The following is a 17,544-nucleotide window of genomic DNA, read 5'->3' on the forward strand; positions in this document are numbered from 1 at the left end:
TACCCAGATATTTGCCGGACAGTCGGATCGCATGGGCCGCCACGGTCAAACTCTCGAACATCGAAGACGTAGGGTGAAGTCACCCCTCGACCTAGGGATGGTCAATAGATCGATCTGGCATACTCTGTTATATACAGAGTATGCCAGATCGAGCAAAGGATCGAGCAGATCGAAACTCCTTACCTTGTCAGGTAAGGAGTTTCGATACTTCTATGTCTGTTGTGCCCCATTCGACACCCCCAAAAACATGCTATGAGATTCGCCAAACAAGCCAGTTGGGAGGATCGAAAATATCAACACGACATAGATCAGTCCCGCAGTCATCCCGACATCCTCGCTCGGTGCCGACCCATTGCAGGTCAGGCAAATGACTGCTCTACTAGTTGATCCTCCAGTCCCAAAGGCCAATACCGGCACACTACCTTCAATACGCCCTAAGTAGCCCTCTGTGTCCAACCACAGGCGCCGACCATATACGCTTCCTATACACAAAAGTGTGACCAGGAGGAGGCCAGGAGGCCTCCACATAGGTCAACCGAAAAGAGGCCTGTGTGGACGAAACTCTAACACACTCTTCTTATTCAACACAACATGCTGGCCGGCAAGCCAGATACTAGAGCAATCATGATGAAATCAGTGGTCTTGCAATATAGGCTCGAACGACTCAGGCCTGAACAGGTGTCACCTACCGCTTCAGCGTACCCCATCTCTTGCTGGTTGGTTCAGCTCCGATGTCCGAGACATTGATGTCCTCCGTGAGCCCATCCCCAGTGTGCCCCGGCAGGTCCTCTTCTAGAGAGTGCTCATCAAAGTCTCTCAAGAGCCCCTCAGGCCCGCAGTAGCCGTCTCGCCGAGCCATTCTCGCTAAGCAGGATAGCTCCCCTACACATCCGAACTACCAAACTCTTTGGACGGGTCGGCGGAGGCAAGGATGATGATAGATGTAGCACTGAAGCCTTTGGAGTTCCACCGGTATTGCTGAGCACATTCACACTCTTGTCGGCCTACTAGGACGGTGAGGTCGTGGACTACTCCCTAAATATTCGTCACGGGAGGACTCGAGCAAAGTTTTTGAGTTGTCAGAATCGGCTCCTCCCGAGGTCACCCCAGCTCCCTATCAAGGGTGGACCTCGAACCACGACCTTTTACGTCCATAGGGGCATTCCTTATAGACTACGTCGAACCAAGCCCCATCACTCAGTTGGTAACAGCACCTGAACGAGCAGTTAGAAGTGGTTCCTACCACTAACCAGTAGTAGACAGGCGACCAGTCTTGGAGTCAATCTTATCGTCACTGTCGCCTAGAGACAGGACAATGCAGCAGCCGTACCACACTTCTCTCAACCTCCCATAGATCTAATGGTATCACGGGCTACATCCGGCTCCGACATTGCAGGAAATACTTTGACAAAATCCCAGCAGCCTCCCAAGTGGTGATGACAAACACAACAATAACGGGTCGACGATGACCTCAGAAAAGCTTTACAATACTATGTCGGCTCCTACTGCTTCTAAGTGAGGTCGATGTTAAAGACGACGTCAGCGAGGACGAAGGCACTAGAACCTCCCCTTGCCCTTGCCACCCTTACCCTTACCTCCTTTGCCCTTGGCCCCAGGGGCGTTCAAACTACCCCAGCCCGAACCTAGCCACCGATAGCGACAATCTCCCACCGCTCAGTCTACCCTATTACCTGCACCCTGCCTCCTAGGCTTGAACATAGGAGCATACCGAAGGTTGTCTGGAACGACTATGTAACGTATTTTGGAGCCACGGATGTAGGCCTGAACACCGTAATCAACAACGAGACCACCATCTCACTAGCATCACGGAACTACCTGCTCCAGACTTGTCTGCTTCCCGTCCCTCCTCGTTACTACCACCTCCGCAATGAGGAGGTTCATGTTATCCTCAGTGTGGATCAGATGCCCTCTGACCAACACCGAATAAGCCCATGGGCACACTCCTTTACGAGCCTACTACCTATACAGCTCGCCCGTTTGCATCTCCACAGTGACTGTGTGACCAACCGACTCGTGAAGTAACTTGATGGGAATACCGACAGCAGCCATTCTGGAACCACGGAGAACTAACTGTCGGCACCCACGGACCTCCCAAACCATAACACAACACTATATAGTAATAAGAAGAAAAACTAATAAGATATGTTCACAGGAAAACAGAGGCTCTTTATACCACGTCTCCCTGAAAACAGTACGTTGCCGTACCGTATTTACGACATGAAAAACTTACCCACCGAGCGATGACCAGCTACCCCTTGGTCTTGTGCATGACCGTCTTAGAAAGCCATTCAAGAGTAACCGACTTAGGCCTTTCAATAGGCATGGCCATGACCCTCGCCCAAATCATTTGCGCCATAACTCCAATCGTTCGGGACACAGCGAATGTAACAGTGTAGTAATCCGACTCCTTGAGGCCGAAGTGTTGCATCATCGTGCCAGAAAGGGCGTCCACGTTAGGGTAGGGGTTCTGAATCTTACCAGTAGCCTGCAGGATGGGCGGAATCGTCTTAAAACATACCTCGGACAACTTGAACATCGGGTCGTCAGCAATATGCTGCAGACAAAATTCCCTCTCAAGGGCGTAACGAGGATCAGTAGCTCGGAGGACCGCGTGACCATACCCGGGAACTACCAGGCCCTTAGCCATGGTATCCTTCGTGTACTGCGTCACAGACTCAACACTCGGCTCAATGCCAAGTCGTTGATGGTACTTCTGGAGTCTGGTAAGCCAATTGAGGCACTCTTGATTAGCCAGACCATGCAGAGGACCGGCCAAACCACAGATACCAGCCGCCCAGGAGTAGAAGGGATCAGCCAGAGCTGAGCCGACGAGGTGTGTCGTGTGGGACGAGACGTTACCTCCTTCATGATCAGCATGCATGGTCAAGTACAAACGAGTCGCCTCTTTGAAATTCTCGTCCTCAGAGACACCAAGCATATTGGCAAAGTTTCCAGCCCAGTCCAGATGAGGATCGGTCTCGATGAAAATACTATTATAGAAAGACCTCCGGTAGATCCGTGCAGCTACTTGAGGGACACGAGCGATCAAAGTAATAGCATCATCGAGGATGTACTCCCAGTAGTCCTTCTTGGCTAGACCACCCTGAGAGTACTTTTGAGTGAACTGGGAGTAGGGCTGCATCGCCAGCATACCGATCGAGAGCTGGGTCATAGGGTGCATGGATGTGGGCAGACTATCGATAACCTGTATGACATCAGCCGGCAGAGAACTACGACGGTGCAGCTCCTCGTTGAGGTGGGATACGATCTCAGGGGTAGGGACTTCACCAGTCATCAATAGCCAGAAAGCTCCCTCAGGCAAACCTACTTTGCCCTTGAGAGGCGCCTTGGGAAGACTCTCATTGACTTCTTTCAGCGTCATACCGCGATAACGGATCCCCTCAACAGGGTCCAAGTCGGAGGTGTCAGTGACCATGGCCTTGATACCACGCATACCACCAACGACCATACCAGCCGAGACCTCGCCAATAACAACATCTTTGTACTTCTTTTTGAGCTCCAGGAGGCGCGGTTGCTCCCGGGCTGCCAGGTGCTCCACCTTAGTCTTCAGCTCCTGGATCACTGGGGCCGCGTGATGGTAAAAACGAGAACAACCCAGAATTCCGATTCGAGGCGATAGGAGATTCTTTGATAACATGTTATGAGAATCGTAAAAACTACTGAGTACTCGCACGGCAAAGCCCGGAAGGTGCTGCTAGCGATTGCGTTGCACCACTGCCTTCCTCCTCCTCGCAGTAGGGTCATTCACGGTCCAATGCCAGGCAGAAATTCACTTTTCCATATAGAACTCTCCGGTATGCCCTAGGAATCACGAGGCATGGATGGCGTAACTCTGACCTCAATAAGGAACCATGAACAGGAGGGATCTACACTTGTTGGGGCGCGCGACTTTTACCATATTGGCATCCCCGGTTCGATCCCTGGGACCGCCATTTCTCTCGTCAACTCCTCAGCGGTCATCATGGAGGATCTGTTACAAAATGAAGGTAGCTGAGCCTTCCTCCAGATCGGTTGCTGATGAGGAAGTGGATGTCGAGGGGTCCGACGATAAGATAGACGAGGAGTAGGACACTGCCCTTCGGGGGACTATTGATAGTGGCATTCTAGGTTCAACATATGGAAGAAGAACACGCCGTTCCTCTACGATATGGTCATCTCCCACACCATGGAGTGGCCCTCATTGACCGTCGAGTGGCTCCCTATCAAACCGTAAGGGAATTGCCCATCAGGTGGGCAATGGGTCTGAGGCTTTACCCTCAGGGCTTTGGATAAGGCCAGTGACTATTCAACTCACAAGATGATCCTCGGCACTCACACTTGCAATGGGGAACAGAATTACCTGATGATAGGGCAAGTGAAGGTCCCATACCATGCTAAGGAGGAGGTGGACATTGACAAGTACATAGAGACTTCCGGTAATAACACTATCGGCTAGAGGGGCACTGATGGAGGGGCCCCTTAGAGTCAGGGGCTGCTCTAGCGGCCAATAAAGACCGGATGTGTATATCGACAAAGATTAACCACCCTGGTGAAGTGAACAGGGCCAGGTAGGGTGCCCTACGGCCCCTCAGTTTGGTCCAGCGTCCTCCAGGTACTGCCCTCAAAACCCCTTCATCATCGCGACTCTGACCAACACTGGCGACAGTAAGCTCAGTGCCCTTGTGAGTTCGTGATGGTCCTTCCCTCTCAGTATTACTTTTTGATTACTCCAAACACCCTTCCCACCCTAAGAAGGACGGCGTCATTGACTCTCTCTGCACCTTGAAGGGCCACACTGCGGAAGGGTATTCATCTCTCTGACACTTCTCTTCGTCTGTCCTCGCCCTAGGTATGCACTATCTTGGAGCCCTACTGTACCTGGCCGGCTGGTCTCAGGGGCCTACGATTGCAAGGTGGCAGTCTGGGACGCAAACAGCGTCCCTAAAAGTGGCAAAGGTGAGTGGCTTCGCTCCGCTCTCATCGTCCCATCTCTTCTCGATCGATCAGGCAAAGGTGTTAGCCCCGTGAGTGTCCTGACTGGCCACACTGATGTGGTCGAGGCTGTTTCCACACATCGTCGTGATGGGGATATCCTAGCCAGTACTGGTGATGATGGACGGCTGCTCATGTATCAATATCGTCCCCTTCGTCCACCCTCACGCCCTTTATCCCCCCAGATGGGACTTGAGGTCCCCAAAGCAGCCGGCCCACAGTGTAGTGGCCATCGAGGGCGAGTCAGACTGTAACTGCGTCCAGTTCTCACCTCACAATGATAACGTAGGCCCTATACACCCTACATCGCTGTATTCTCCTTGGTGGTTACTCGATCAGATGATCGCTACTGCCGGGAGTGACAAGACGGTGAGCCTGTGGGACATGCGGCAGATGTCACGAAAGTAATATGAGAAGGGTGGGCCTTGTTACCCAGCTGTGCCCCTCCGTAGGATCCACGCCTTGGAGCACGGCCATAAGGAGGATGTGCTGAACATCGAATGGAACCCTACCACTGACCATCTTATAATGTCTGCTGGTAATGCCTCTAGACCTTGAAAGGCTCTCTAACGCCTTGCCTCAGGTCTCGATCGTCGAGTGACAGTATGGGACCTGTCCAGAGTAGGTGAGGAGATTGAGGACGGCAACGAGATGGATGGCCCTCCGGAGATGGTCTTCGTCCATGGTACGGGTCTACCGCATCTCGTCAAGCACTTATACACCCTTCGTCTAGGTGGTCATTGCTCTCGAGTCACTGATATCAGTTGGAATGCCTTCGAGCCTACTATGGTGGCCAGCACCTCAGAGGACAATATAGTGCAAGTGTGGAAGCCGGTAAGGCGGGGGAAGAGGAGGAGAAGTCGTTCATCCACCTAATACCTGGTCCTCAGAATGAGGGGATCCTCTGTTCCGACGACAACGACGATGATGAGATTACCATAAGCGGGGATGATGAAGGCATGTCCGATGTAGAGTGATGTCCTCTTCTACCCGTCATCATCACCACTGAATTGAAACCGTGGTCGCTAACCAGGCGTTTCGAGGCAGCGTGCCACTTGTCGCGTTGGGATTGCCGATCGACTTCCTCCTATCCAGGTTTTCATTATTGATCGTTACTGTCCTCTGTCCTATGGCTCCGGGATTACCTCTTAGTCGGGAAACACTTCTCACTGTAATAGACCAGCAGGAAGGTGGTATCAACAACTCCATCGCTCTTGCCCAAAGTTCTGGATGGGATCATGCTAAGCTCGTTGGTGTCATCAAGAGTCTAGAGGTATTAACCTAGGTCCGTCCACTGCCTCATCATTTGATCTTCCCTCAGTCCATACACTACGTTACTACTACGCCTTTTGAGGAGGAGGAGTGGACGACGACTGAAGAAGGAGAGCAGTATGCTACTCTAGGCAGTCCTGAAGCACAGGTGGGCGGACGCTTGCCTTCTAGGAGTATGTCGATTTGTGGTATCCCAGGTCGCGGCCTATGTTAAGGAGCATGGCCCTTGTGTGCAGAAGGACATCATCGTCTCCCTTGGAAGTGTCGCCAAGGTAGATGCTGAGGAGGGTGGTCTTGTGACTCGTTGTTCTGGGTTAGATTGGTTTCGGAGCCGCCATGAAGAAGAGCTGGCTCTCGATGAATAAAGCGACCAAGGAGGTGTCACTGTCTGATAAAGCCAAGGACTCTATAGAGGATACTGTAGCTGTACTGCTGACTAAGTAGTGCGATCTCGGCGAGTGAAGCTACTTGGTGTCTTGGTAGGTCGGCAAGGGTGAGGTTGCCTCTATAGCGAAGCCGATATGGACATGCTGAAGAGAGGAAATTGGTAGGTGTGACGCTAAGACACTGTGTACTGCTTTGGAGCGGGGTTAGATACATCTCACAAAGACCACTGGGCTTCAGGTGGAGAAGACTAGCAACTTCAGAACGGAGATCGTCAAACAGGAGACTGAGCTCACACCAGGAGATGATACAGAACAAGTCATGGAAAGATGTCCAGTTCAAACCGTAGGTCTGCCTATCAGCAGTAACAGATCGACACCTGACAATACCAACTCGGATGGGAATACCAAAACCGATCGCCTCAGTTACAACCTCAAGACGGCCCTTGCCCGGGACCTTGGCGGTGGTCATCTCCACCCTCTCCTCAAGGTCAAGACTGAGATCAGGTAGCCCTTCCACAGTCTAAACGCTCTCACACTAGTGTTGTAGGAATATCCTACTCCTCATGGGTTTCGAGGAGATGCCCACCAACCGCTACTTAGAGTCCTCATTCTGGAACTTCGACGCTCTCTTCCAGCCTCAGCAGCACCCCGCTCGTGATGCTCATGACACGTGAGTGCCACTGTCGGGTTGGGCGATAGTGGACAAGTCGAAACTGCCTTAGGTTCTTCATTACCTCACCTGCATCTACCAACAGGATCCCTGAGGACTACATGAACGCCGTGAAGTAAGGATATTGTAGAGGTGATGACTCTCACTGTCGCTACGTTGTCCAGGAATATGCACGAGGTTGGCGGCTATGGCTCTATCGGGTGGCGATACGACTGGTCCGAGAAGGAGTCCAGGAAGAACATCCTGAGGTCGGCGTTGTGATGGTTCTCGAGGCGAAGTCTGTGTTGCTCAGAACTCATACCACCGCTGTGAGCACTCGTGTACTCTACGAGATGGGACGGGACTACATCCGCACTGGCGTTTTCAAGTAACTCTCATGAGCATTGCTGCTTGTGCAAGCTCTCCTGGCTATCAGGCCTAAGAAGTGTTTCTCTATCGATCGTGTGTTCCGTAATGAAACTTTGGATGCCACCCATCTCGCTGAGTTCCACCAAGTGGAAGGCTTCGTCGCTGACCGTAACCTAACCCTTGGCAATTTAATAGGGGTAGGGCGGATGGAGGCTATGACCGTGTTTCGTTATACTCGCCTGGATAGGTCATCCGAGAGTTCTTCCGACGTATGGGCCTCACGGACCTCCGCTTCAAGCCTGCATACAACCCCTACACCGAGCCGAGTATGGAGATCTTTGCCTTCCATCCTATGCTCGACAAGTGGGTCGAAATAGGCAATTCTGGTATATTCCGACCAGAGATGGTCCGTCCTATGGTGAGCTCCTCGTGACTACCTCCGTCTGTACAGTACTTGTCAGGGCATTCCCGAGGATGTATCGGTCATCGCATGGGGCCTTTCTGTGGAGCGACCTACTATGATCCAATATGGTATTGGTAATATTAGGGAGCTCTTCGGTCATAAGATGGACGTTACGAGTTTGAAGAAGAACCCTGTGTGTTGGTTGCATCCTGGGGAGGAGGAGGAGGAGGTATCGACAGCAGAGGAGAAGAGGGAGCAATGATCGTTGTCCTGTTGTTAAATAAACTGCCAGTTTCTCGACGCGTGAACATGTTCTTTTTCGGTAACGTTACAGTGGAATCGGAGGGCTTCCGAAATCCAGTGTGATTGTAAGGGGAGCCGGAGACCTGGTAGAGGTTGGCTGTGGCCTTACATACTTAGAATTTATAAGGCTACCTCGGATAAGGGTATGATACTTTCACCCGAGGGGTACTTCTATCCGGCTTCGCTAATGCCGTACTGATTAGTAGTAGCAGAGCCAAGTGGGTGGATAACGGTGTATAAGCAAGGCTCGAAAACGCCTGTCAGAAGTGGCAGCTGCATCTACTACTACTGCTGTCCAGGATTCCCCTCTTAGGGACGATGCTGGATCCATTCATTATTACTATTGATATAGAGCCGGTCCATTTAGATGAGAAGGCCAATAGAAGTAGTGCTGTTGTTAGCCAAACTATCATGGTATCTCCTCTCACCGAGGGGCTTACAGCTGGGTACCTCTCGGAGGAGTCTCAACCATATCCAATCCCGAAGAGTGGTGACGAGGTTCGGGAGCATCCATCACCATGACTGAACCCCTTTTATCGTGACTCAACTCAAGCAGCAATGATATCACGCAGTGAAAAGATACGACAGTACTTTATAAGAAACTCGTAGAGTAAGCAAACTGCCTCCTTATTACCAAACTCGGAGATCAGCCCCGAGGTAATGTTATTAGAGATTTATTAAACGTTAGAGCCACAGGAGTTTAAGCAGTGATGGCTGAGCCTTCCGTTGGCTGCTCCTCGATAGTCGTCATGTCCGACCAGAAGTTGATGGCATCCAATGCTACCTTGCAGCTCTCGATAACCACAGATTCATCCTGAGAGGGTAGGATGGGTAAAAGGCAAGAGAGAGATGGTCTTACCTCGTCATGGTTCACGGGCCTTTGGACGTATTCCCTTAGGAACTTGGTGGCTTCCTCACCACCGACGGAGCCGAGAGCCACAGCGGACTCATGGCGAACCATGCAGGCCTCGTCGGTATCCTTCACAGAATCGATAAGGGCTTGGACGCTCGAGAGGGTCTATCGAGGAGAAGGCAATGGGTCGGACGGGTCCCGTTGGGTCTGTACTCACCATCTCTCTATCGGCATCGAAAGCGACCTGGGCCACAACGAAGGCAAGCTCATGCCTCATCAAAGCTGAGGTGTGGTCTTCCCTAAGTACTCGAGCTAGGGCCTTGAGCGCTTCAGGGTCGGGGGACCTATGGGTCAGGTAGAGTAGGGTTACCGACTACAGAAAAGGCCTACACTGAGCCAGGCAAGGTAGCGGCACGTAGCTGGTACATGGCAGCATACCGGTCAGAGAGCTTGGCCTTGGGGTCCATGAGACGCTGGGCGGCCTGAATGACAGAATAGAAGGATAGCTGGGAGAAGGGCTAGTACCTCCTCAGTCTTGGTGGCATGCTGACGGGCTTTGGCTCCGATGGGGTCGACAGTGTTGAACTCGCTACGCTGGGCATCGGTGTCCTTGGTCTGCTTGAGGTCTAAGAGGGAAGGTGTGAGGAATAGAAGTTGACAGGCAGTATTCATATTACTCTCAAGGGATTCGACGGCTAAGGTAGCGGTGTCCCGGATAGCCTCGTTCTCATGGGTCAGATAGGGACGGATCTTCTCAAGGGAGTCCACGGAGCCACACGCAGCGAGGCCTTCAATGGCTTCATGCCGCACCTGAAATAAACCAAAATGGTACTCGTTAATGAGTACCATGGTCGAGATCTCACCATGGGGTGCTCGTTAACGTCGTCCATGACGCTCTCGAGCTTCCATGCGCCTTCCAATCCATGCTCCATCTGGCCGATGCAATAGCATGCTTCATGTCGGAGGAGGACCTGGCAAGTTCGGTGAGGAGTGGTATGAACAACACGCATGCACATACCGATTTGGTCTCGGGCTCCAAAACCTTATAAAGAGCCTCAATCGCCTCAGAATCGTCCCGGCTGCGGGCATAGAAGAGGGCGCGATACCTCTGTTCCACAGGGGCCTCGGGGTCGGCTAGGAGACCCTTAACCTCCTCCCAGGTAGGCTCATGATCATCACCGCGGAACTGTCTGGACATTTGGGCTGGGTAGTAGTGGTTGGAAACTGATTGTAGATCTAAGTTCACGCTACAAGATTCAAAACAGGTCCGGAACATGACCACCCATAGCTCACACACGTTTTGCGCCACCTTCTACCTTGACAACCTTCACCTGTACGCCCATTGGTCCCAAGACCCCGACACAACAGCTGTCTCCTCCACCATAGCTTACGTACTAGGAATAACTCCCCCAGAATAGAAGAGCACCCAATAGAAGGATGCTACAAGACCAACTCAAGCCGAAAACGCGTGATAAAAACAGTATCGTTTAAGCTTATCTTCACAAACTGGACGCGCATAGGGGAGCTCCTAATACCATCCTCGAGAGGACATTTCGACATCCATAAACTCCTCCTTCTCTTCCTCACCCACCTTGTCAATAGTCTGATTCATGCGAACCAACTTGCGCAAGTATGAGCTTCTCCTCAAGTGCTCCAACACGGCGTCACGCCCCACAAAATTTCTAGTGCTGCTCACTATCACCACTACTGTGAACTCAACTCTCTCTCACAGTGTTTCGAAAATTCACTATTAGAGCCCCCGCATGTTATACGACGACGCTTTCCATATGACGTATGAGGGAAATATCCACTCAAACGCTGTGCAATGATAATAGTATCAAAAAGGTGCATCGTTAAACTTAGTTCACACGAGTATGTTCCTCCACCATACCAGGGAGTACACCCTTGCCAAGGACATAATCCTGGGCCCAGTAGCCGACCTAAGCCATACTTCCAGCCCCTCCGAGGCCCCTACCATAGATCTGCTCACCTCCCATCGGACCATCTCGTCCTTATTCCACATCTTATGCACCCTCTCCAGTGTCTTTAAGTCGAACATGTCACCATCCTGCAGCTTTAGTAATGGTTGATAACAGAGCCTTTGCACTTACAGACATAAAAGTGTCTCTGACGAGGGTCTGTGTCCAGTAACGGTCCTCGTAGTAGAGCCGCACGAGCATGAAAATTTGGTCACATTCTCCACAACGGTACATGAAACCTTCCCTGAGAGTGGTAGGATCACTACCAGCGACCGTTGAGTGAAGCGGTTACCTGCATCTAAACCACAAGGTGAAATGCTCCTCATCACCAACTCCTCCAGTGCAGGCTACAACGCGCTCCTGACCCACAGCTGGGACCAGGACAGGGTTCTCTATAGTACCAAAAGGGCCGACAAAAGATGCCCCTCTCAAGTACTCGTATCTGCATACCAGTCTTCCACCACCCGCACTTGACTACCAGTGAGGTCTACAGCTCGATAAGACCCATCATATGGCTCGAAGGTTCATCGACAATCTGAAGTCCCATGTCCCTGGCCAGGTCAATGTAGCTCTTAGATGGCAGAGCCTCTGGGTCCAACAGTGTTGCCTCTCCACGTATTCTATTATACCTAGGCACTTGCGTTGTTGGGATGAATACATAAGACCTATGAGGTACCAGTAGTCCTCTACGAAGCCTCGTTCGGTCTGTGGTGTGGCCATCAGAGTTTTCACGTCCTCAGGCATGGAGTCCAAGGGCAGAGCCCAATCATCCTCAGACATACGGTGCCAATGGCGATACCTACCACATGGTCAGGTGGAGGGAGGGCAGTTGATCCTAGTAAGCGAACAGGAAGTCCATGACCTAAAGTAGTACCATCTGCTTTGCTGCTTATTGGAGAGTAGAGTAGCTCGATTGGATAGGAGGGATGCCCCGAGAGAGCGCGTGAAGGTCCTCGTTAGCAGGGTCATGATGATATTGGCGACTGATATTGACTTTTGGGCGAACCCGTTTGCATATGAGCGGAGCGACGCACTTTCTGCAAAATGTAACTTTGTACTTTGCCAGATCCGTTCAGAAATTGGAAAACAAAAAGGGAAAGATGTGATCGACAACATATTACCATCATTAGTGCTTACATGGCACTTACTCTCTCCTCTTCCGTCTTTATATGACCCCAAGGTGTCATTCCCTTTGAATCGCTACGTAACAGCCGTCAAGAGTCCAGTGACTTCATGGCTCATATAACTCGCTAATATTCTGTTTTCATCCACAATGTGGACTCGACATACCTTCCCTACGACTGATTCATTCTCCACGGGCATCTATCACGCCTATCGTATGGCCCACAAGACCCTATCCGCCTTAGGTGTCTCTCCTCTCACGGTGTATATGTATAGTGCCAGTTCCCGTTGAAGTGTAGCGATTCCTCTTGGCTTAACGACCAAGCTGCATAGAGCATTGTAGAGGTGTCCATACTGCAGTGTAGCGTCTCTGGTGGTCTAGTTGCATAGCGAGATCTGTTGACTGAACGAATCACAAGAACAGTCGAAGTTTTTTTCATCGACTCATCCCCGTTATGTCAGCCGGGACGACAACGAATGAGATGAAGGCCTGGCGTGAGATCTTCGAAAAGGAAAGGGGGCAACAGCGGAAATGGATCCAGAATGTGATTTGGTTGATACTTTCTCACAACTCTACGTTTTTCATAGGCGTTCGAAGAGTATAAGAAAAGCGGCAAAAGGCTGAAGCCTCGATATAAGTTTGACGGTGAGTAGCAGTAGTGGTAGAGGGGGATGTGCTATCGGATCATATTGCCAGGCCGTGGGTCCACCATATGGATCGGTCTCAATGCCGATCCCTGCAAGGCCAAGTACCTAGCCAAGTTTGATCTTGGAACGAGTGATAAAACTGATCCCACGGTGACGGGATGATACGAATCGATGATGGTAGGATAGTTTCGTCTTAGGAGCCCTTCCCTGCACCCAAGAGCTCGGCTGTGAGGTTTTTGGAACAGGTCGGGAAAGAGGACAATCCCTGTCTGCATGGGGTGATACTTTTAGAGGTTCGCTCTCTCACCACCACCCTACTGTGAGTTTTCCACGAAGAAGATCCCTCGGGGTGAGCTATTGGCACGAGAGACCTCAGGTAGGCTGAGCGTATGCGTTGCTTGATTATGGTCATTCATAGACGCTGTCGGGGAGGAACTGCTTGTCTATGGCGTTAGTAGTGAGGAGGAGGGGAAAAGGGCCTACCTAGATTTCAGGAGAAGGACCACGGGGCCACAGCAAGTAACGTAGCGTTTGATATAGACGTCTTATCACGGTCTTCAGAGATGTACTGGAGCCCCTGTTACTACAGCTATGGAGGTAGGATGGACAGTGCCGGCTCAAGGGGAGGCTCAAACTAGGAAGAGAAGCCTCTCAGCGGGTAGTGGGTCAGTCTCACCTAGTTTCCCTATTGCTGGCATCAGGTGCTTCTGAGGGTAATGCTAGAGGCCTGATGAAAGCCACCTTTTACCGTTCCAAGATCGCCGGTCATGGTGTGCATCGTCGGGAAGATGCCGGCGCCTTGGCATACTTTTGAAAGGAAGTCAGTCATTTTACCAATAAGTTGAGACATGTGCTCATCGTCGTGTATACTCATCGTGCTTGCGTTGATTCTACTCCAGTGTGGAGGGAAGTTGTCGTAGCGATTTCTTTTTCATCTCTATGGTTTGCTCCTTCGCTACATTCGATGCCACAAATGTTCTCAGTAGCGGTGCTCTGTCTAAGGAAGTCGACTATAGCGACGGTTCTAAGCCCGAAGTCCCAGCCCCACCACGCGCGTCGGTTGTGCTTAACATGATCCTAAATGAGGAGGGCCGGGACCAGCTGAACCAACAACAGGAGCCCCTCGTGGCATTGCTCAATCTCAAGGTCCTCAGTTTAGCTCAGTGCTGATGCTCTATATCGTGCATGTTTTTAGGCACAGAATCTCGGCCTTGGATTGAAAATCGCCAGTAGAGGATTTTCACAACCATCGTTCATCACTAAGACCAAGGTCTTGACGACATGTGCTGCTCCTGTGAGTAGTGATGTAGAGAGAAATTTGCCTGATGCCGCTAAGATCGGCGAAGTTACCACTGAAAATGCCAAGTATGCTATTGTTCCTGATACTACCTCTAGTGAGGATGAGGAGGAAGTGGTAACCCCAGAGCCACCAATTAAAAAACAAAAAACTCATTCTGGAGCGCTGCTCAAGAATGCTCCTCATGACACAAGCACTCTGATGCGGAAGAAAAGAGTCTTCATACAAGGACTCCGCTGTAGAGGTGATGGACGATTGTTCACAGTTGGAATTTCATGCTCTGAAGTTAGATATAAAAGAAGGCTCCTCGTTGGTGATATGCTGTACTATGAATGATGTTGAAGTAGGCGAAAGTGATATGTCTTTGGTCATCGAGGGTTTTGAAAGTGTGGACAAGGCAGTAGTGGTATCGGTATGCTGAAGCAATAGTCCCCATGGCAAAAGAATGCCTCCTCCTCCGTTTTCTGTAGGGAGTTTTTTCATATAGGCGTGCAATGTAACGTTTCTGCCGCTTATTAACGGAGGGCATAGCATGGGGACTGATCCATGATTTATTATTGACCTATTACCATAATTTCTTCAATTGATAATGACAACGAGGATATGGACCTGGCGAGGCGCTGAAGGACTTGTGGATTCTGAAAGCGCCTTGGTGAAGTTGAGCGCGGAAAGTATTAAAACTATTGTTATCTACTTCTATACTACCCAAAATGTCGTTACATATTTATTCAGTGTACTATGGCTATCTTTATGTGCAGGAAGTGGTAAAGAGGAGCCGGAAGGTCGGTGTCATTATTTCGCACTACTACAAGTGTTCTCATGAGAAAGCAATAGTTTTTTGGTAACTAGCGACGACTTTTTTCACAGAGGTGCTCGTGAAGATTCCGTGTTGATGGAATTGCGCGGTATTGGCAATTCTGTGCTATCCATGGTGCTTCTTATGTGGTTGTGGTTGTCGGAATATTCGCAGTTTCGATCACGGTTCACCATGCTGCTGCAGACTGATACCACACCTCGATCAATATGAAGTGCTTTGTGTGGTAGGGGATAATAGCACTTTTCTTATACTGTAGCACTCTTTGAGGAGATCGCTATTACAACTACCTCTTGACAGAAACTCACGTCTGTCGTGTTTGAGTATCTCAGCCTTTTCGCGTAGTAGTTGATCGAGATGCTATTCTTCGACTTCTTCCAGAACCTCGTGGACAGCAACGCCCAGGTCACAGTGGAGATGAAAAATGACGTCCAAATAACGGGTAGTATCTTGAGGTTGAACACAGCAGTGACAGAGGAGGTGCTCTTCGCATCAGGCACGTTGCAAGCAGTGGATCAGTATTTCAATGTTAAACTTAAGAACATCTCTATCAACAATCCTGAACAGGTATTAATTTCGTGGCGCGTGACGCTAAACTCTAGCGAATAGCATTAGAGTGAGGTGTCAATATGAGTATCCCTTGTATTAACCGTGGTCATGAATTTCTCCAACGCAGGAATATGGGCTATCATATGAACAACGAATGATGTGAAATGGTATCACCATGAACATATCGGGTCTTATAAATCTCCCCCACGGCGTAGAAATCTCGGCCCTTCCCCTCAGTACCCTCATCTCCTCTCTCTACGTAATTGTTTTATCCGAGGCAGTGTTGTACGGTACGTCCACTTACCCGATATGTATACACAGGTGAGCGCGGCCGCAGGTCCATGATGATGATGCTGTTTATGCTTATAGAGCTTAACTGATCAATGCCGGAAAGAGCTTGCAGCACAAAGCGGTGTCAACAGGATAGAGCCTGCCAAGTAACCGTTGAGCGCGAATACAATTTACCGACTCCCCGCTCTGTTGAGTTTTCATCACACGATTGAGAATTCCATACCATCGTAGTACTTTGTTTGTACACGTATGGCTCGGTTTGGCGTGGATGCGTTGTGGGATGCTGACATGTCCTCATCTTCGGATGGAGAGGAGGAGGAGACGGACGACAGCCCTTTCCACGAGACTAAGACCATGGCTACGGGAGAATGGGATAAACTATTGAAGGGCACGGTAGTAAGAGAGGACGGTGAACGCCTCTTAGTGGGGGAGGTATTCGACATACCAATTCGTATGGCCAGTTGTAGTAGTAGGACCACGTGCGTAATGGGCAGGACGATATGAACTGTGTGTCTTGGTGACCATAGGGGAACTCTGAGGAAATTTTCGAGAGTTCTTGTTGGTTTTGTATAGTCGTGTGTGAATGTCCATGATATAGCGAGGGAACCTCTGAGCTGGGCTGAGGAAACCGAACGTATATTCCAACACTGCTAGGTATTGGATCCCTCTACTATTACTTCAACGGATGGCATTGACGAGGACATGCTCTTTGAAGTGGGTGGGGAGGCTTCTGGACAGGAAGAGGAGGAAGCGAAGCCGTCTAAGACTAAGGCGTCCAGGTTCGTGTACTGCATCTATCGCGGGTGTTACTTTATCATGCAGGTCTCCTGTTGTGGAAGAGGTCTTCAGTGGAGGGGGCCGAGCCCAGCCAGGAGCATTCACTGCATATAAGCCTACTTATTACGACATGGTCTCTGATGAGGCAGCTACTACCACTACTGGATCCTCCCTGCTTGGTCAATGGCCCAAACTCCGGCATGTAGTACGATCGGTTCTTGGAGGGCTAGAAGTGCTTCTCTCGGTCAGCCCTATCTACAGCAGCACCTCTCTTTCCGTCCTAGCTTCGGTACAGATGCTCGAATGGCAATGCCAGTGGAGTCCACTCTTAACAGACATCGGATAAAGGTAGGCTTTGAGTACTCCATCGCGATCGATCATCCTGTACGGTAGGTCCTCCCATCAGTGCTGCCTCCTTCTCCAGAGACCGTCCCTGCCCCCTTTGTTGAACAGTGTTTCTCGGCGTTCACCTCAGTCGAAGGTAACACTTTCATCACACTAGAGTGTTGTTGATAGTAGTAGTCTTATTGTTAGGATCTACTGTGGCTTTGGAACTGTACGATCTCTATCGCTCATATGAAGGCTCCCCCAATGTGCAACGGAGGAAGAGTATCTTTGCTCTACTCTCTGGCATGCTGGAAGGTATTCGTCTTAACCCATCATTCGGCGGCCATCGTATAGTAACCAACAGGCTTGATGAGAATCTGTTCTCGTCTGTGTCCAGCCCAGCCTGAAAATTATAGATATTTTCTGGAGTCTTTGTAGAGAATAAAATATCATTTTCTCCCCATATTGGGTTCATGGAGCTTCCATTGCCTC

At 50.4% G+C, this 17,544-nt stretch overlaps 11 protein-coding genes across 11 annotated transcripts in view; 6 read left to right on the top strand and 5 right to left on the bottom strand.

Annotated features, from left to right (window-relative positions):
• The window catches only part of Pmar_PMAR008979 (carboxypeptidase Y precursor, putative), a gene marked incomplete at both ends in the record, with an annotated part of 2,432 nt that extends 1,573 nt beyond the window's left edge, over positions 1-859 (bottom strand). The window contains 3 exons of the mRNA XM_002769433.1: positions 4-91; positions 423-482; positions 703-859. Coding sequence (XP_002769479.1) covers positions 4-91; positions 423-482; positions 703-859 — 305 coding nt within the window. The remainder of the gene's footprint in view (positions 1-3; positions 92-422; positions 483-702) is intronic.
• A 602-nt stretch (positions 860-1,461) lies between these two features.
• Positions 1,462-2,070, bottom strand: Pmar_PMAR008980 (Small nuclear ribonucleoprotein Sm D3, putative; the record flags this gene model as incomplete). The annotated part of the gene is made up of 4 exons (XM_002769434.1): positions 1,462-1,643; positions 1,692-1,782; positions 1,837-1,930; positions 1,982-2,070. 4 exons carry the CDS (start codon positions 2,068-2,070, stop codon positions 1,558-1,560), a joined length of 360 nt encoding a protein of 119 aa, XP_002769480.1. The 3' UTR covers positions 1,462-1,557.
• Positions 2,071-2,269: 199 nt separating this feature from the next.
• Pmar_PMAR008981 (citrate synthase, putative) lies at positions 2,270-3,679 on the bottom strand (the record flags this gene model as incomplete). The annotated part of the gene is made up of 1 exon (XM_002769435.1): positions 2,270-3,679. The coding sequence occupies one exon, from the start codon at positions 3,677-3,679 to the stop codon at positions 2,270-2,272; it is 1,410 nt and encodes a 469-aa protein (XP_002769481.1).
• Positions 3,680-4,022: 343 nt separating this feature from the next.
• Pmar_PMAR008982 (histone-binding protein RBBP4, putative) lies at positions 4,023-5,990 on the top strand (the record flags this gene model as incomplete). The annotated part of the gene is made up of 14 exons (XM_002769436.1): positions 4,023-4,105; positions 4,150-4,251; positions 4,303-4,457; positions 4,505-4,589; positions 4,634-4,686; positions 4,733-4,826; positions 4,871-4,977; positions 5,029-5,149; positions 5,199-5,298; positions 5,353-5,417; positions 5,466-5,551; positions 5,597-5,698; positions 5,747-5,847; positions 5,904-5,990. The coding sequence occupies 14 exons, from the start codon at positions 4,023-4,025 to the stop codon at positions 5,988-5,990; spliced, it is 1,341 nt and encodes a 446-aa protein (XP_002769482.1).
• Positions 5,991-6,142: 152 nt separating this feature from the next.
• Positions 6,143-8,354, top strand: Pmar_PMAR008983 (phenylalanyl-tRNA synthetase alpha chain, putative; the record flags this gene model as incomplete). Its single annotated transcript, XM_002769437.1, has 13 exons — positions 6,143-6,286; positions 6,335-6,433; positions 6,483-6,557; positions 6,604-6,725; positions 6,769-6,778; positions 6,880-7,175; positions 7,219-7,341; positions 7,394-7,456; positions 7,506-7,589; positions 7,634-7,708; positions 7,757-7,886; positions 7,937-8,107; positions 8,151-8,354. 13 exons carry the CDS (start codon positions 6,143-6,145, stop codon positions 8,352-8,354), a joined length of 1,596 nt encoding a protein of 531 aa, XP_002769483.1.
• A 606-nt stretch (positions 8,355-8,960) lies between these two features.
• Pmar_PMAR008984 (conserved hypothetical protein) lies at positions 8,961-10,446 on the bottom strand (the record flags this gene model as incomplete). The annotated part of the gene is made up of 8 exons (XM_002769438.1): positions 8,961-9,209; positions 9,255-9,413; positions 9,466-9,592; positions 9,639-9,730; positions 9,774-9,874; positions 9,926-10,058; positions 10,112-10,219; positions 10,267-10,446. 8 exons carry the CDS (start codon positions 10,444-10,446, stop codon positions 9,096-9,098), a joined length of 1,014 nt encoding a protein of 337 aa, XP_002769484.1. The 3' UTR covers positions 8,961-9,095.
• Positions 10,447-10,979: 533 nt separating this feature from the next.
• Pmar_PMAR008985 (cytochrome Coxidase subunit, putative) lies at positions 10,980-12,196 on the bottom strand (the record flags this gene model as incomplete). The annotated part of the gene is made up of 7 exons (XM_002769439.1): positions 10,980-11,188; positions 11,239-11,316; positions 11,360-11,471; positions 11,520-11,669; positions 11,719-11,856; positions 11,904-12,026; positions 12,102-12,196. The coding sequence occupies 7 exons, from the start codon at positions 12,194-12,196 to the stop codon at positions 11,108-11,110; spliced, it is 777 nt and encodes a 258-aa protein (XP_002769485.1). The 3' UTR covers positions 10,980-11,107.
• A 608-nt stretch (positions 12,197-12,804) lies between these two features.
• Positions 12,805-13,811, top strand: Pmar_PMAR008986 (hypothetical protein; the record flags this gene model as incomplete). The annotated part of the gene is made up of 8 exons (XM_002769440.1): positions 12,805-12,894; positions 12,938-12,995; positions 13,047-13,147; positions 13,195-13,242; positions 13,289-13,373; positions 13,416-13,516; positions 13,559-13,655; positions 13,699-13,811. The coding sequence occupies 8 exons, from the start codon at positions 12,805-12,807 to the stop codon at positions 13,809-13,811; spliced, it is 693 nt and encodes a 230-aa protein (XP_002769486.1).
• A 125-nt stretch (positions 13,812-13,936) lies between these two features.
• On the top strand, positions 13,937-14,813 carry Pmar_PMAR008987 (hypothetical protein; the record flags this gene model as incomplete). Its single annotated transcript, XM_002769441.1, has 3 exons — positions 13,937-14,143; positions 14,193-14,538; positions 14,782-14,813. 3 exons carry the CDS (start codon positions 13,937-13,939, stop codon positions 14,811-14,813), a joined length of 585 nt encoding a protein of 194 aa, XP_002769487.1.
• A 652-nt stretch (positions 14,814-15,465) lies between these two features.
• Positions 15,466-16,124, top strand: Pmar_PMAR008988 (U6 snRNP protein Lsm2, putative; the record flags this gene model as incomplete). The annotated part of the gene is made up of 4 exons (XM_002769442.1): positions 15,466-15,550; positions 15,605-15,675; positions 15,895-15,947; positions 15,995-16,124. 4 exons carry the CDS (start codon positions 15,466-15,468, stop codon positions 16,035-16,037), a joined length of 252 nt encoding a protein of 83 aa, XP_002769488.1. The 3' UTR covers positions 16,038-16,124.
• Positions 16,125-16,197: 73 nt separating this feature from the next.
• Pmar_PMAR008989 (hypothetical protein) overlaps positions 16,198-17,544 on the top strand; it is a gene marked incomplete at both ends in the record, with an annotated part of 2,704 nt that continues 1,357 nt past the window's right edge. The window contains 6 exons of the mRNA XM_002769443.1: positions 16,198-16,341; positions 16,603-16,727; positions 16,771-16,927; positions 16,975-17,073; positions 17,119-17,206; positions 17,260-17,367. Of these exons, the coding sequence (XP_002769489.1) occupies positions 16,198-16,341; positions 16,603-16,727; positions 16,771-16,927; positions 16,975-17,073; positions 17,119-17,206; positions 17,260-17,367 (721 nt within the window). The remainder of the gene's footprint in view (positions 16,342-16,602; positions 16,728-16,770; positions 16,928-16,974; positions 17,074-17,118; positions 17,207-17,259; positions 17,368-17,544) is intronic.

The sequence above is a fragment of the Perkinsus marinus genome (assembly GCF_000006405.1).
Source record: "Perkinsus marinus ATCC 50983 genomic scaffold scf_1104296965864, whole genome shotgun sequence".
In the NCBI taxonomy this organism is placed as follows: Eukaryota; Perkinsozoa; order Perkinsida; family Perkinsidae; genus Perkinsus; species Perkinsus marinus.